Source organism: Heterodontus francisci, chromosome 30 (genome assembly GCF_036365525.1).
Source record: "Heterodontus francisci isolate sHetFra1 chromosome 30, sHetFra1.hap1, whole genome shotgun sequence".
Classification (NCBI taxonomy): Eukaryota; Metazoa; Chordata; class Chondrichthyes; order Heterodontiformes; family Heterodontidae; genus Heterodontus; species Heterodontus francisci.
The window spans coordinates 64,150,235-64,167,613 of NC_090400.1; the positions used below are offsets into that span (position 1 = coordinate 64,150,235).

Consider the following 17,379-nt stretch of genomic DNA (forward strand, 5'->3'; position numbering starts at 1 on the left):
GCAAGAGGGAGAGACTGAGATTGAAACAAAGGTTTTTCCACATTCACAACAAAGGAAGGTAAAGAACTGGAAGCTCTTCTGTGAGTTTGTTTCACATTGAAGTCTTTTTCATTGATTGTTGGGAGTTGGGGAAGAAGAGACCTGAAGACCTTGGGTGGGGCTGCATTGTTCAATAGGGAACTCCCGTGTTTAACACCTTTGGATAGGGAGCTCCCTTCCCACCCCAACTACCGAGCCTGGGACAGCTGGAGCTGCCCAGGTGAAGAGACTTTTTATCTCAAGATCGAAAGAGGCGTGTGCCTGGGCAGCTTACAGCTGACCCAGGTGAAGACATCACCCCACATTCCCAATTGGAAGACTAGCTCAAAGATTTCTTTTTTGTAAATACCAACAAAGACTGATTCCTTCTGGCCTTCCTCTCCCACAGCCTCTTCCCCTTTGCTATAATCCCTTAAATATTTGCATTTTCGATTTATTATTGTATTTACTTCTTTGCTCTCAACACACAGCGCGTAAAACTTTTCTACCCCATGGCTTCTCAGTCCTCTCCGGTGGCGGGGCCCTCCTATGCTGCAGCAGCTGCAGCAGCCACTCCTGTGGCCCTGTCACCATTTAAAATCTTAACATCAAAGCATGGGGTGAAGCGTTACACCCACCCTACCATGACTATTGAGGCTTGTGTTAAGGCAATGGCCGAGGCTGTCGGCCCCTCGGCCACTGTGGCTGCCTCAAAGATGTACGGGAAGGCTGTGTTCTTCCTGAAGACCGAGTGGGCGGTGTCCCTCGCCCTAAGTACGGGGCTCACAGTGAGTGGGACTTTCCTGCCAGTGGACCCTTTGGGGGCCACTGCGCAGTGGATAATGTTGTCAAACGCCCCGCCCTTCATTCCTGATAAGCTCCTCCCCCCCCCCACCCCACCTGCAACAACTGGGGGAGGTGAGGTCGGGGATCACCCCGGTCCCGCTTGGTCTTTGGGAGCACAGCCTCCGACATGTCTACTCCTTCCGCTGCCATGCAGCTGGCGTGGGAGGAGGTCTTGGAGGGCCACTTCAGCGTGGAATTCCAGGCGACAGCCTACCGCATCTTCTGGACCTTGGATGGGGCGCGGTGCTATGTCTGCAAGGGGGTGGGGCGTGTTCGTAAAAACTGCCCCAACCTCCCGGCCGCCAACTCCACCTTGGCGGCACAGGATGGCGCTACTGCACCTCCTCCCACACATCCCACAGGCATCGATCAGTTGGTTCCGGAGGCTGTGGTTTTCATGGTCTCAGGCAGGGAGGGGAGTGCCTGTCCGAGTGGAAGGAAGGCACGGAGGAAAAATAAAAACCGAGAGGCACGTCCGCTGGATACCATGGCACAACCCGAGCCTGAGCTCAGCCTAAGGTCCGCTCCAGGGAACGCAGCTGCCCCAGGGCTAGGCTCAGGCTTGGGTAACTAAAAAAAAAGGTGGGTGTGGAGGCAGAGGCCTCTGATCCTCTGTGCCTTAGTGGGAAAAAGAGGAGAAGGCACTCCTCCACAGCGGTAACAAAGGGCCCTGAGGTGCAGGGCCCATCTGTTGGGGGAGAGCTGTCTCCTGGTTCGGGTTCCCAGGTTCCCCCTGCCACCACCACCATCAAAGCTGCAAAGCCTGGGCAGGAGCTCCCTAGCTCTCAGAATGGAGGGGAAGGGGAGGCCCCTGTACATGCAGCCTCTCCTGAAGGAGCAAGTGGAGCCATGCTTGTGGTGGAGGAGCCTGGGGACGCCTGCCTTTCTGCCACTGGGTCGGATGCCCTGAGTGTAAGGGAGGGCGAGACCCCCAAAGGGTCGGCCCTCCCAGCCAAAATCCACTCTTGACCAGGACAAACCTGATCTGGTCCTAGTTGAAACTGATGCCCCGTCTGCTGGGTCTGTGGGCGCTGGCGGGGCAGGAGATGGCCTCCTCTCTCAGCCTCTGGTCCCAGCTCCAGCTGGATTTCCAGAGTTGGGCACTTCCATCTCCCCTGGACAGCTCATTGGCCTGGGGATGGAGGTGGAGGGGGGTCCTGAACCGCTGGTGCCCACAGGCTCCAGTTCCATTTTAGAACTCAGAGAGGACTCCTGCGCCATCGATCCTGAGGGTGGGATCGTGACGGAGGCGGGACCAGCTGGCACGGCCGGGACGTCCGCCCCACAGGGTGTGGTGGGTGTGTCGGCCACTGGTGGTGACGATCCGGAGGAGGATGGGGACTCGGTGTGAGGCACGGAGGACGATCTTTATTCCATCGCCAGTGAGGTGGTGGAGTCCCTCATGCCTCCCACCGAGTCTCCTCTCATCCCCACAGCGGAACTCCGGGATTTCCTCGCGGCATGCAGGGGTTGTCGCAATAAACTTCAGCTGGCCCACAGCCGTTGGTTGAATCTGGCGCTGATCATCCAGTCCGTCCGTGCCGCCCTCAAGAAAGCGGGGAAGGACAGGGACGTGAAACGGGTTGACAGGCACAAGTTTAACGCCTTCCTCAATGGGTTGTTGGGGGAGTGGAAGGCCAGGTGCACTTCTGCTCCCTCCTCACAGTGAGGTGTTGGTGACGGTTTTTGAGTACCTTTTATTTTATTCATTCATGGGATGTGGACGTCGATGGCCAGGCCAGCATTTATTGCCCATCCCTAATTGCCCTTGAGAAGGTGGTGGTGAGCTGCCTTCTTGAACCGCAGAAGTCTATTTTTGGGGTCGGTACACCCACAGTGCTGTTAGGAAGGGAGTTCCAGGATTTTGACCCAGTGACAGTGAAGGAACGACGATATCGGTCCAGGTCAGGATGGTGTGTGACTTGGAGGGGAAATTGGAGGTGATGATGTTCCCATGCATTTGCTGCCCTTGTCCTTCTAGGTGGTAGAGGTTGCGGGTTTGGAAGGTGCTGTCTAAGGAGTCTTGGTGCATTGCTGCAGTGCATCTTGTAGATGGTACACACTGCTGCCACTGTGCGTCGGTGGTGGAGGGGGTGAATGTTTGTAGATGGGGTGCCAATCAATTGGGCTGCTTTGTCCTGAATGGTGTCGAGCATCTTGAGTGTTGTTGGAGCTGCACCCATCAGGCAAGTGGAGAGTATTCCATCACACTCCTGACTTGTGCCTTGTAGATGGTGGACAGGCTTTGGGGAGGCAGGAGGTGAGTTACTCGCCGCAGGATTCCTAGCCTCTGACCTGCTCTTGTAGCCACGGATTTTATATGGCTACTCCAGTTCAGTTTCTGGTCAATGGTAGCCCCTAGAATGTTGATATTGGGGGATTCAGCGATGGTAATGCTGTTGAATGTCATGGGGAGATGGTTAGATTCTCTCTTGTTGGCGATGGTCATTGCCTGGAACTTGTGTGGCATGAATGTTACTTGCCACTTATCAGCCCAAGCCTGGATATTGTTCAGGTCTTGCTGCATTTCTACACGGACTGCTTCAGTATCTGAGGAGTCAAGAATGGTGCTGAACATTGTGCAATCATCAGCGAACATCCCCACTTCTGACCTTATGATTGAAGGAAGGTCATTGATGAAGCAGCTGAAGATGGTTGGACCTAGGACACTACCCTGAGGAACTCCTGCAGTGATGTCCTGGAGCTCAGATGATTGACCTCCAACTATCACAACCATCTTCCTTTGCGCGAGGTATGGCTTCAGCTAGCGGAGTCCCTGATTCCCATTGACCTCAGTTTTGCTAGGGCTCCTTGATGCCATACTCGGTCAAATGTTGCCTTGATGTCAAGGGCAGTCACTCTCACCTCACCTCTTGAGGTCAGCTCTTTTGTCCATGTTTGAACCAAGGCTGTCATGAGGTCAGGAGCTGAGTGGCCCTGACGGAACCCAAACTGAGCGTCACTGAGCAGGTTATTGCTAAGCAAGTGCCGCTTGATAGCACTGTCGATGATATCTTCCATCACTTCACTGATGATTAAGAGTAGGCTGATGGGGCGGTAATTGGCCGGGTTGGACTTTTTTTTTAGAATTAGAATTAGAACATTACAGCGCAGTACAGGCCCTTCGGCCCTCGATGTTGCGCCGACCTGTGAAACCATCTGACCTACACTATTCCATTTTCATCCATATGTCTATCCAATGACCACTTAAATGCCCTTAAAGTTGGCGAGTCTACTACTGTTGCAGGCAGGGCGTTCCACGCCCCTACTACTCTCCGAGTAAAGAAACTACCTCTGACATCTGTCCTAAATCTATCACCCCTCAACTTAAAGCTATGTCCCCTCGTGTTTGCCATCACCATCCGAGGAAAAAGACTCTCACACTATCCACCCTATCTAACCCTCTGATTATCTTATATGTCTCTATTAAGTCACCTCTCCTCCTCCTTCTCTCCAACGAAAACAACCTCAAGTCCCTCAGCCTTTCCTCGTAAGACCTTCCCTCCATACCAGGCAACATCCTAGTAAATCTCCTCTGCACCCTTTCCAAAGCTTCCACATCCTTCCTATAATGCGGTGACCAGAACTGCACGCAATACTCCAGGTGCGGTCTCACCAGAGTTTTGTACAGCTGCAGCATGACCTCGTGGCTCCAAAACTCGATTCCCCTACTAATAAAAGCTAACACACCATATGCCTTCTTAACAGCCCTATTAACCTGGGTAGCAACTTTCAGGGATTTATGTACCTGGACACCAAGATCTCTCTGTTCATCTACACTACCAAGAATCTTCCCATTAGTCCAGGACTCTGCATTCCTGTTACTCCTTCCAAAGTGAATCACCTCACACTTTTCCGCATTAAACTCCATTTGCCATCTCTCAGCCCAGCTCTGCAGCCTATCTATGTCCCTCTGTACCCTACAACATCCTTCGGCACTATCCACAACTCCACCGACCTTCGTGTCATCCGCAAATTTACTAACCCACCCTTCTACACCCTCTTCCAGGTCATTTATAAAAATGACAAACAGCAGTGGCCCCAAAACAGATCCTTGCGGTACACCACTAGTAACTAAACTCCAGGATGAACATTTGCCACTTGGCCTGCTTTTTGTGTACAGGACATACCTGGGCAATTTTCCACATTGCAGGGTAGATGCCAGTGTTGTAGCTGTACTGGAATAGCTTGGCTAGGGGCGCGGCAAGTTCTGGAGCACAGGTCTTCAGTACTATGGCCGGAATATTGTCAGGACCCATAGCCTTTGCAGTATCCAGTGCCTTCAGTCGTTTCTTGATATCGCATGGAGTGAATCGAATTGGCTGAAGTCTGGCATCTGTGATGCTGGGGACTTCAGGAGGAGGCCGAGATGGATCATCAACTCGGCACTTCTGGCTGAAGATTGTTGCAAATGCTTCAGCCTTATCTTTCGCACTGATGTGCTGGGCTCCCCCATCATTGAGGATGGGGATATTTGTGGAGGAGCCACCTCCTCCAGTTAGTTGTTTAACACGAAGATAACAATAGCCAGCCTCAACATCAACGGCAGCAGGGGGTCTCGCTGCAGATTTCACAATCTCTCAGTCCTCAAGGAAGGGAGATATGCGGTGAGCTTTCTGCAGGAAACCCACCGTTCCGGGAGACAAAGCCACCTGGCTCCTGTAGTGGCAGGGTGGGGTCTACCTGAGTCACCTCACCCCTATTTCCAGTGGGGTGGCTATCTTGTTAACCCCGACATTTCAGCCAGAGATCTTGGAGGTCAAGGAGCTCCGTGACGGGCCATTTTCCTGGAGCGTGCCGCTCCACTTTGTGAACGTGTACGCGCCCAAGCACGGTGCGTTGCAAGCGCGCTTCTTTGAAGAAGTGTCCGTTCTCTTGAGCTCCATCGATAGTGGCGAGTGCATCATCCTCAGTGGGGATTTTAACTGTACCATCGAGATGGGGGATCGCTCCGGTCCCCAGCGTGGCCAAGCGTCGTTGGAGAAGTTGAGGTAACTGATCAGCTCCCTCAACTTGGTGGACGTCTGGCGGAATCTCCATCCCGACTCCAGCGCCTTCACGTGGAGGTCTGGCGCAGGAGGGTCCCAAATCGACCGCCTCTACTTTTCACAGGCGTACGTCTCCCGCCTCTCAGCGGCTTCCATGCGGCTGGTGCCGTGCTCGGACCATCACCTGGTGTGGGCGGAGTTCACTCCGCTCCGCACGCGGGTGGGGTCCGCGTACCGGCACTTTAATAACCGGCTGCTGGAAGACGAGCAATTCTGGGACTCGTTCCGTCGATTCTGGGCCGACTGGAGAAGGAAGCAGGGGGGCTTCCCCTCCTTGAGGCTATGGTGGGATGTGGGCAAGACTCACATCCATGTCTTCTGTCAGGAGTACACGAAGGGGTCGACCAAGAGACGGGAAGCCGAGATTGGCGCCTAGAAAGAGAGGTGCTCGACTTGGAGTCCTGCCTTGGTCATGCCGTCGCGGACATGGCCCTGTGGCAGGTGTACAAAGAGAAGGGCGTGATGAGGGTCCTGCAGCTCATAGGGTCCCGAGGCACGTACGTGAGGTCGCGGATCCAGATCCTGGAAGATTTGAACCGTGCCTCACCCTTCTTCTACTCGCTGGAAAAATGGCGGGGGGTCCGTAAGCAGCTCATCGAGCTGCTGGCCGACGACGGATCCTCCATCATGGATCAAGAGGGAATGGGCCTCCTGGTCCGTACTTAGTACAGTGCGACGTTCTCTCCGGATCCGTCCAGCGAGGACGTGCGCAGAGTTTGGTAGGAGGACCTGCCGAAGGTCAGCCGGGAGTGCGTCGACAGATTGGAGGCTCCGCTCACATTGGTGGAGTTGACCGGCGCCCTCCACCAGCTCGAGGGCTAATCCCCGGGGCAGGATGGGCTGACCATGGAGTTACTCAGGGCTTTCTGGGACGTCCTGAGGGATGATTACGCGCGGGTCCTGGGGGAAAGTCTGGCGACCGGGGAGATGCACCTCTCGTGGCGCAGGGCAGTCATCGTCCTGCTGCCGAAGAGGGGCCATCTCTGCCTGCTTAAAAACTGGCGTCCAGTCTCCTTCCTCAGCACGGATTACAAGATCTTTGCCCGGGCTATGTCTACCTGCCTGGGCTCCGTGCTAGCCCACAAGATCCAACCTGACCAGTCCTGCACAGGCCTGGGCCGGTCCATCCAGGACAACATCTACCTGGTCCGGGACCTGATCCATCTTTCCCAGAGGACTGGTCAGTCAGTCGCCTTTCCCTTGATCAGGAGAAGGCGTTCGACAGCGTGGATCACGAATACCTTTTTGGGACTCTGCGTGCTTTCAGACTCGGACCACATTTTGTGGCCCGGGTCCGACTTTTATACGCCGTCACAGACAGTCTGGTCAAAGTTAACGGGTCCTTGACAGCGCCCCTTTGCTTTGGGAGAGGAGTGCGTCAGGGATGTCCCCTGTCCGGCCAATTGTATACCATCTGCGTGGAGCCGTTGCTGTGCCTGCTTCGCAGGAGGTTGACAGGTTTGGCTCTGCGCGGGCCAGCCATGTGGGTCATCCTCTTGGCTTACGCTGATGACGTGCTCCTCGCGGTCATAGTCTAAGGACACGGGGTGAACCTTTCAAGACTGAGATGAGGAGAAATTTCTTCACCCAGAGAGTGGTGAGCCTGTGGAATTCACTACCACAGAAAGCAGTTGAGGCCAAAACATTGTATGTTTTCAAGGAGTTAAATATAGCTCTTGGGTGTAAAGGGATCAAAGGGTATGGGGCGAAAGCCGGAACAGACTACTGAGTTGGATGATCAGCCATGATTATAATGAATGACAGAGCAGGCTCGAAGGGCTGAATGGCCTACTCCTGCTGCTATTTCCTATGTTTCAATGTCACAGATCCTGTTGACTTGCGGAGGATGCGCGACTACCAGCAGACCTTTTCTGCCGCGTCCTCCACGAGGATCAATTAGGAGAAATGTTCCAGACTCCTGGTGGGTCAGTGGCGGGTGGACTCCCTACCAGAGGAGTTGACACCTATCTGGGAGTTCACCTTAGCTCCGCTGAGGAAGCTTGGCCGGCAAACTGGCAGGAGCTGGAGGCGAAAGTCACCATTCGGCTGGGGCGCTGGACAGGACTGCTCCGAGTGCTTTCCTACAGGAGCTGAGCGCTGGTGCCTCGATGCTGTGGTACTGGTTGGTCACTTTGGCCCCACCCCCTGCATTTGCCACAATGATCCAGAAGAAGCTCGTTGATTTTTTCTGGGGCAAGAGGAAACACTGGGTCTCTGTTGCGGTCCTGAGTCTCCCGATTGAAGAGGTCGGCCAGTCGCTGGTGTGCGTCCGCACCCAGGCTATGACTCTCCACCTTCAGACCCTGCAGAGATACCTGTACGTCGAGCATCCTCCCAGATGGTGTGTGCTGGCAACGCATTTTATCCGCCGGGGCACTGCCTTCAAGGCGACACGCAGCTCCCGGCGGAGAACGTTAGCCGCGCCTCTCTGAGGGAGTTGCCTGTCTTTTACCGGGATCTATTCAGAGTCTGGAAAATGGTCACCTCCAGTCAGGGCGCTACCCCACCGACGGAGGAGAGCGCCTCGCCTGTCCGGGCGGCCGGCTCCGGGGACGGACCGACGAGCAGAGAAGTAGCCAAAGCCTCCGGGACACTCCTCACTGCGGGTGACAAGATGGCTTGGGAATGCAGAACATTTCTGGCCGAGCTGACTCCCGCTCCCAGGGTCCCAGGCCCCGAAACTCTCCTCAGGAGCCGGTCCCGCACAACCTGAGCTGCCTCTCAGAAATGCCCCCATGCCATCCCACACGGTGCAGAGGGGTTTCCTGTATGGGCTGCTCCTGCACACTCTCCACTTCCTCGCCCTCGTCAGCCGGCCGGACACGCCCTGGCGGTCCGTGTTGCCATCTGGCGGCGAGGGGAAACCCCGGTGGAGGTCTCTCTGCGCGGGAGTCCTCCCCCTTTACATCGGGGACCTGGGGTGGAGGGTGCTACATGGGGCAGTCTCGTGCAATAGACTTTTAAGCAGGTTCACGGACTCCCAGGCCGTCTGTAATTTCTGCGGCCTGGACGAGTCCGTGTTCCATGTATATATGGAGTGTGCGAGGTTGAAATGTATATAAAGGGGCCCCCTCGACAAGTAATATATAAAAGAGGTCTGGAGTATAAAGGCTTCCTTCAAAAAAAAAAGTGCGGTTAGATACAGAATAAAGCTCCCTCTACAGGCTGCAATATCTCATCAAACACTCCCAGGCCAAGTCTAATTTACTGCCACGGACTTCTGTCTAATCGGCTACACTGGATTTAAACCAGTGGTGTGTAAAGTAACACTGTTTTTCCAAACTCTGCTATTCGGTTTGTGTGTAGACCACATCATTTTTAATGGCTCCAGAAAACCTTTGTGGGGTTATAACCTAATCAGTGCAAAACTGGGAATATGAATCTCTCAGGCTTCCTGTGGGTTCATGCACACCCAGCATTCATAGAAATTCCCACTGCGTGTGGGGGTGCAATTCGAAAGAGAGAGAGACAGACACTTGGTATGTCAATAGCGCTGGCAGTTAGAGATTCAGTTCTGCTGTCAGAGTTCAGGTATTGTTTGAACCCAGTTCCTGTACCTGGTACCTAATATTTAGGACTTGTTTATTTTTTGGAAAGGTGCAATCAGGCAAAACCCATCAGGAACCTGGTCATAAAATGGTGCACGTTGTTGCTTGCATTTACCTTGGCCTGTTGATATTCCCAACTGTGTAATATATACATCACGTGGTGGGGCCTCAGCCAACTGAGTGGCAGGTCCAGGATGGAGATATACCTCCGGAGAATGTTGGTGGATTGGAGTACAAGAGCTTGGCACCCTGGAAAGGAGCAGAAACAATTCAAATGAATGGTGAGTACAGCTGGGCGGAGGGATTGCTCTTCACATTTGTGGCCCTTGTCTCCATGGTGACAGTTTCCACATACTGGGCTCCATTTCCAGTTAGGACAGCTGTCTGCACATTGTTCAGTCCCTGCTGATGCCCACCATGTTGCTCAGTTTTGGAGCACACCTGAGTTCCAGTGCGATATTGAACCAGTCTGAGCCTTCGGGGAAGCAGGCAAAAAAGCTCCTTCCCACCAAAAGTACAACTCTGTAAATAAATCACATTCAAAAGTTTTGGATATATCTAAGGCAGTATGGTAGAGAGCCTTGTTTCATTCTGATTGATATGGTATTATGGGTTATGTAGTTATCAGCAACAAATTAGACTGGAAAAGCCTAACAACAAAAACTTTCCAGGACAATTCTCATCTGACTTCAGCTTTAGTTTAAAACTCCAAAAGCATAGCAGGTAGAACCTTGGTTAGCCTGCACCTGGAGTACTGTGTGCAGTTTTGGTCCCCTTACCTTTGGAAGGATATTATTGCCATAGAGGGAGTGCGACGAAGGTTCACCAGACTTGTTCCCGGGATTGCGGGACTGTCCTATGAAGAGAGATTGGGGAAACTGGGCCTGTATTCTGTAGAGTTTCGAAGAATGAGAGATGATGTCATTGAAACCTACAAAATACTTAAAGAGATAGACAGAGTAGATGCAGCTAAGATGTTTCCCCTGGTTGGGGAGTCTAGAACCAGGGGTCACAATTTCAAAATAAGGGGGAAGCCATTTAGGACAGAGATGAGGAGAAATTTCTTTACTTAAGAGGGTTGTGAATCTTTGGAATTCTCTACCTCAGAGGGTGTGGAAGCTCAGTCATTGAGTATGTTTAAAGCAGAGATTGACAGATTTCTAAATACCAGTGACATAAAGGGATATGGGGATAGTGTGGGAAAGGCATTGAAGTGGATGATCAGCCATGATCATATTGAATGGCGGAGCAGGCGTGATGGGCTGAATGGCCTACTCCTGATCCTATGTTCCTATGAATGGCGTTTAGGAGCAGCATAGTTCAGGGTCTAGGGTTAGGACCACAGGATTGATTGCCTGATAACAATGCAACAATCAGTAAAATATTGAAACTTGAAACCTTTTGGGCAGGGAGCAAATCGATACACAAATGAACTGCTCCAGTCTAATCGCCTGCGGTTTATATTTATGAGTGACCATACTGACCTAGAATCCAGCAGTGCCGATATAGTATGAGTTTTGTAGCTAGTATCAGAATAAATGGCCACATTCCTGCCATCGCTTCAGAGGTTGCCCTCTCAGGAATTACTGCTTTGGCCTGGGAATATTCTAATGTTGCACAAACATTTTAAAAATGAAGTAAAAATAATTTGGCAGTGAGCTCTCGGGAAGATTGTAGGTCACCGATTACTCACTGAGGCAATGGCAACTGTACAATAATTAGGAGACAGACTGAATAAGGTTGACTGCCAGTGTTTCATTAAAGTCCCACTTCAATGGATGTACAAGACAAATATTTCTCTCACCGTTGGGCAATTTCTTCTCTGAGTAAAGCTTCCTGTGAACATACAACAGAGACATTGAAATCAAAATTTTACAGTTCAGGAGGAGACCATTCAATCCATCACACCTGTGCTAGCTCTTAAACAGGTGTCCATTTAGTCCCGTTCCCCATACGCTTTTAGATACAGCAACACTTGCCTGACAGAAAGAGCAGTGGAAATCTGGAACTTGCTCCCCAAAAACTTGTGAATGCAGGGCTCAATTGAAACTTTCAAGACTGTTGGATAAGAGTATCAAGGAATATGGAGCAAAAGGCGGGTAAATGGGCTTGAGGTACAGATCAGCCATGATTTGATTGAAAGGCGGAACAGACTCGAGAGGCTGAATAGCCTCCTCATATTCCTATGTTCATGCAATTTTGCTGTCAATTGTTATGATGTAATTGCAAACCTCTCAACCCTCAAACTCATCATACTCTCTCTTGGAGACCACTGCCCTCCTATCCTCCCTTTACGTCTCCCTCCATGTAAATGCCCTTACCCATATTCACAGACAACCCTTGACCATGCCATCTGTGATCTTGTCAATCACAGATAAGGTCATCTTTGATCACATTGTTGTATCACCACATTCCCTTTCCCCATCTCAACTGTACTTCCTTGTGTCTGCCCTTGGATTAAACTCTCGCCCAACTCATTACAACCGCACTTTCAAAATCCAAACTGTCCATCCTTTGGCCCTCCATTCACCCCAATATTTCTGCAGCTACTGATCTGTTCAACTGCACCCTCACTTCCGCCTTTGATGCCATAGTCCCCATTAAAACCATTACTCTCTCAACCTAGCCATTGCCCCGGTACAGCCCTCATTACTGTTCCTTTAAGTCCAAGAGACGCATACTTCAATGTATATGGCGGACAACTGGCCAGCATTCATCGCCAGATCTGGCTGGACCACATGACGCATTGTTGGGTCTTGCTTTCCTCTGCCAAAACTGTTCACTATTCCAACATCCTAGAATGCAAAGATAAGCCCTCCGGCTTCTTTTCTCTACTGTAAACGATCTTCTTAAACTCCTCTCCCTCCTGCCTTCACCACCCTCACTTCCAAAATGTGCAAGGAGCTCATGGACTTCTTTGTCACTAAGATCAAGACCATCCTATCATCTACCTCTACCGCTTCCCTTCCTTCCCCTAACCCACCAGGTCAAACTTCCTCTAAAGTTCCCCCCGTCCTATCCCTGAAATCGCATCTTTCTCTAATTTCTCTCCTATCTCCCCTCACCAAGGTCACCTAATTCCACCTCCATAATAATGCCCGACTCCATCCCGTCTCAGTTCAGATGTTCCTGAAACCCTCATTTATGCCCTCTACATCTGGACTTGACTATTCCAATGCTCTCCTGGCCAGTCTCCCATCTTCCACCCTCCATAAACTTATGCTCATCCAAAACTCTGCTCCCTGTATCCTAATTCTCAACATGTCCCGTTCACCCATCATCCCCCTGTTGCTTGCTGACCTACATTGGCTCCTGGTTGAGTAATGCCTTGATTTTAAAATCATCATCCTTGTTTTCAAATGCCTCCATGGACTTGCCCCTCCCTATCTTTGTAACCTCCTGCAGCCCTACAACCCTCTAAAGATATCTGTACTGACCTCTTGCACAACCCCTATTTTAATCGATCCATCAGTGGCAGCTCTGCCTTCAGCTACCTGGGCCCTAAACTCCTCCATTTCTCTACCTCTCTCTCCTGCTTTAAGACGCTCCTTAAAACCTAACTCTTTGACCAAACTTTTGGTCATCTGCACATGTATCTCTTTATGTGGTTCGATATCAAATTTTGTTTGATAATGCTCCCATGAAGCGCCTTGGGACATTTTACTATGTTAAAGCCGCTATATAAATACAATTTGTTGTTGTTTTGCACTTAAGGATTAGTCACAACTAAAAGTGGGCAATTAACTAGCCTTTACTCTTTTCTGTTTCTCCTGTAGCATGCGATAATTCACAATAAAGAAATTGGGTTATTTCCTTTTGAAAGTAAGAGATTTTGAGGGAGTGTAACTCCAGTTTTCAAGTGCATACAAAATCTTTAGAGGATAAATAGATTGCCTGTTAGGCCAATCTGAAATAATTGGCAAGAGAAAAAGAAAATGCTGGAAATCTTTAGCAGGTCAGGCAGCATCTCTAGAGAGAGAAACAGAGTTAACATTTCAGGTTGATGACCTTTCATCAGTAATAATAGAACACAGAACACAGACTGTGTGTGTCTCATCAACAGTGCAAGAGGGCTGAAGGACTGGATGCAACCACAGAATCTTACAGCACAAGAGGCCGTTCAGCCCATTGTGACTGTGCCGGTCCTTTGGTTCAGCTAGCCAATTAGTTCCACTTCCCCTGTTCTTCCCAACAGCGTAATTTTTCCCCTTCAAGTATTTATCCAATTCCCTTTTGAAAGTTACTGTTGAATCTGCTTCCACCGCCCTTTCAGGCAGCGCATCCCAATAACGAATTTTTAAAAAGTCTTGAATATAATCATCACACACAAATCACTGACATTTATGGCCTGCAAAATAATTTGTTCCTAAACACAAAACTCTCCGAGTCAACTTAAAGACTGTAAAATGAAGGACCATGTGACCTTTGATCTATGTATCAAAATTCATGTTTGCTGCAGTGCACAAAGACAGAAACCACAATTTGCATGTATAGGGTGAGCAATTCAGAACATTCTCGATCTGATAACGATTTTCTGGCAGAGACACTGCCACAGATTTGTTGACAGAAATATCACATGGTTAAAGGTTCAGGGAGCTGTGACAACCAGGCCCTATGGCTGAATGGGAAATGTAAAGAAAACATGTAAAGGTAGCATAGTGGTAACATTACTGAGCTAGTAATCCAGAGGCCCGGACTAATGCTCATGAGTTCACATCCCACGGCGGTAATGATTCTGGAATAAAATGTTAGTCTCATTAATAATGATCATGAAACTATTGGATTGTTGTAAAAACCCATCTGGTTCACTAATAACCTTCAGGGGAGGAAATCTGCCGTCCTTACCTGGTCTGGCCTACATGTGACCCACAGCAATGTGGTTGACTCTTAACTGCCCTCTGAAATGGCCTAGCAAGCCACGCAGTTGTATCAAATAGTTACAGAAAAGTTGAAGAAGAATAAAACTGGACAGATCACCCGGCATCGACTGAGGCACAGAAAATGGCAAAAACCTATTTGATTTCATCCTCACTAATCCACCTATCGCAATTGTATCTGCCCATGACAGTACTGGTAGGAGTGATCACCGCACAATTCCTCTGGAGACAAAGGCCCATCTTCACAGTGAGGACACCCTCCATTGTGTCCTATGGCACAACCATTGTGTCTAAATGGGATAGATTCAGAACAGATCCAGCAGCTCAAAACTGGGCATCCATGAAGTGCTGTGAGCCATCAACAGCAAAAGAATTATACTCAACCACAATCTGTAACTTCATGGCATGGCATATCCATCACTCTACCATTACCACCAAGCCCTGGTTCAATGGCAGTGTAGGACAGCATGCCAGGAGCAGCAGCAGCAGGCATATCTAAAAATGAGGCGCCAATGAGGATTGCTCCATGGAGGGCCAGCATGGACGCGATGGGCCAAATGGCGGCCTCCTGTACCGTAAAAGACTCTATGACCTGGTGAAACTACAAATCAGGACCACAGGCATGCTAAAAAAATGGAAAATGAATGCTATAGACAGAGCTAAGCGATCCCACAACCAACACATGACTGCCACATCCTATTGTGAACAGTGGTGGACAACTAAACAACTAACTGGAGGAGGAGGCTCCAAAAACAGCTCCATCCTCAAGCTGGGGCAGCCCAGCATGTCAATGAAAAAGACAAGGCTGAAGCATTTGCAACCATCTTCAACATAAATGCTGAGTGGATCATCCATCTCAGCCTCCTCCGAGGTCCCTACCATCATAGATGCCAGTCTTCAGACAATTCGATTCACTCCACATGATATGAAGAAATGGCTGAAGACACTGGATATAACAAAGGCAATGGGCCCTAACAACATCCCGGCTGTAGCACTGAAAACTTGTGCTCCAGAATTAGTTGCGCCCTTAGCCAAGCTGTTCGATTACAGCTACAACACTGGCATCTACCCGACAATGTGGAAAATTGCCCAGTTATGTCCTGCCCACAAACAGCAGGACAAATGCAAACCAGCCAATTACCAACCCATCAGTCTACGCTCAATCATCAGCAAAGTGATAGAAGGAGTCGACGACAATGCTATCAAGTGACACTCAGCAACAACCTGCTCACCAATGCTCAGTTTGGGTTCTGCCAAGGCCACTCAGCTCCAGACCTCATTACCGCCATGGTCCAAACTTGGAAAAACAAGAGCTGAATTCTAGAGGTGAAGTGAGATTAACTGCCCTTGACATCATGGTAGCATTTGATCAAGTGTGGCATCAAGCAGCACTAGCAAGATTGAAGTCGATGGAAACAAGTGGGAAAGCTCTCCGTTGGTTGGAGTCATACCTAGCATAATAAAGATGGTTGTGGTTGTTGTAGGCCAATTATCTCAGCTCCATCATCATAAAGTCAGAAGTCGGGATGCCCGCTGATGATTACACAGTGTTCAGGTACCATTTGTGAGAGCTCAGATACTAAAGCAGTCTGTGCCCACATGTAGCAAGACCTGGACAACATTCAGGCTTGGGCTGATAAGTGGCAAGTACCAGGCAATGACCATCTCCAACAAGAAAGAATCTAACCATCTCCCCTTGACATTCAATGGCATTACCATTGCTGAATTCCGCACCATCAATATCCTGGGGGTTACTGTGAACCAGAAACTTCACCGGACCAGCCATATAAATACTGTGGCTACAACAGCAGGTCAGAGGCTGGGAATTCTGTGGTGAGTAACTCACTTCCTGACTCCCCAAAGCCTGTCCACTATCTACAAGGCACAAGTCAGGAGTGTGATAGAATAACCTCCACTTGCCTGTATGTTCCTAATCACTACCATTAAGGAAAAAGTACTAGGAAAACTAATGGAACTAAAGGCTGACAGGTCCCCTGGACCTGATGGCCTGCATTCTAGGGTCTTAAAAGAAGTGGCTGCAGATAGTGGATGCATTGGTTGTAATCTTCCAAAATTCCCTAGATTCTGGAAAGGTCCCAGTGGATCAGTAAACTGGAAATGCAGCACCTCTCTTCAAGAAAGGAGGGAGACAAAGCAGGAAACTATAGGCCCGTTAGTCTAACATCTGTCATTGGGAAAATGCTAGAATCCATTATTAAGAAAGTAGTAGCAGGACATTTAGAAAATCATAAAACAATCAGGCAGAGTCAACATGGTTTTATAAAAGGGAAATCATGTTTGACAAATTTATTAGAGTTCTTTGAGGATGTAACAGCAGGGTGGACAAAGGGGAACCAGTAGATGTAGTGTATTTGGATTTCCAAAAGGCATTCAATAAGGTGCCACATAAAAGATTACTACACAAGACAACAGTTCAAGGTGTTGGAGGTAATATATTAGCATGGATAGAGGATTAGCTAACTAACAAGAAACAGAGAATCAGGATAAATGGGGCATTTCAAGTTGGCAAACTGTAACTAGTGGAGTGCCACAGGGATCAATGCTGGGGCCTCAACTATTTACAATCTATATTAATGACTTGAATGAAGGGACCATGTGTATTGTAGCTACATTTGCTGGTGATACAAAGATAGGTAGGAAAGCAAGTTGTGAGGAGGACTCAAAGAGTCTGCAAAGGGACATAGATAGGTTAAGTGAGTGGACAAAAATAAGGGGCAGATGGTGTATAATGTACGAAAATGTGAGATTGTCCACTTTGGTGGGAAGAATAGAAAAGCAGAATATTAGTTAAATGGAGAGAGACTGCAGAATCCTGTGGTACAGAGCGATCTGGCTGTCCTTGTACACAAATTACAAAAAGTTAGTATGCAGGTACAGAAAGTAATTAGGAAGGCAAATGGAATGTTGGCCTTTATTGCAAGGGGGATGGAGTATAAAAGTAGGGAAGTCTTGCTACAACTGTAAAGGGCATTGGTGAGACTGCACCTAGAGTACTGCGTACAGTTTTGGTCTCCTTACTTA

The 17,379-nt window shown here is 49.6% G+C and overlaps 1 protein-coding gene across 4 annotated transcripts in view; it reads right to left on the bottom strand.

The window, feature by feature from the left end:
• The window catches only part of pigl (phosphatidylinositol glycan anchor biosynthesis, class L), a 181,448-nt gene that overhangs the window by 807 nt on the left and 163,262 nt on the right, over positions 1-17,379 (bottom strand). For 3 of the 4 annotated variants that reach the window (XM_068010867.1, XM_068010868.1, XM_068010865.1), the window contains 2 exons: positions 11,265-11,296; positions 9,576-9,709 (listed from right to left, as the gene is read on the bottom strand). In XM_068010867.1, coding sequence (XP_067866968.1) covers positions 9,576-9,709; positions 11,265-11,296 — 166 coding nt within the window. The remainder of the gene's footprint in view (positions 1-9,575; positions 9,710-11,264; positions 11,297-17,379) is intronic. The other variant, XM_068010866.1, reaches the window with a different exon arrangement.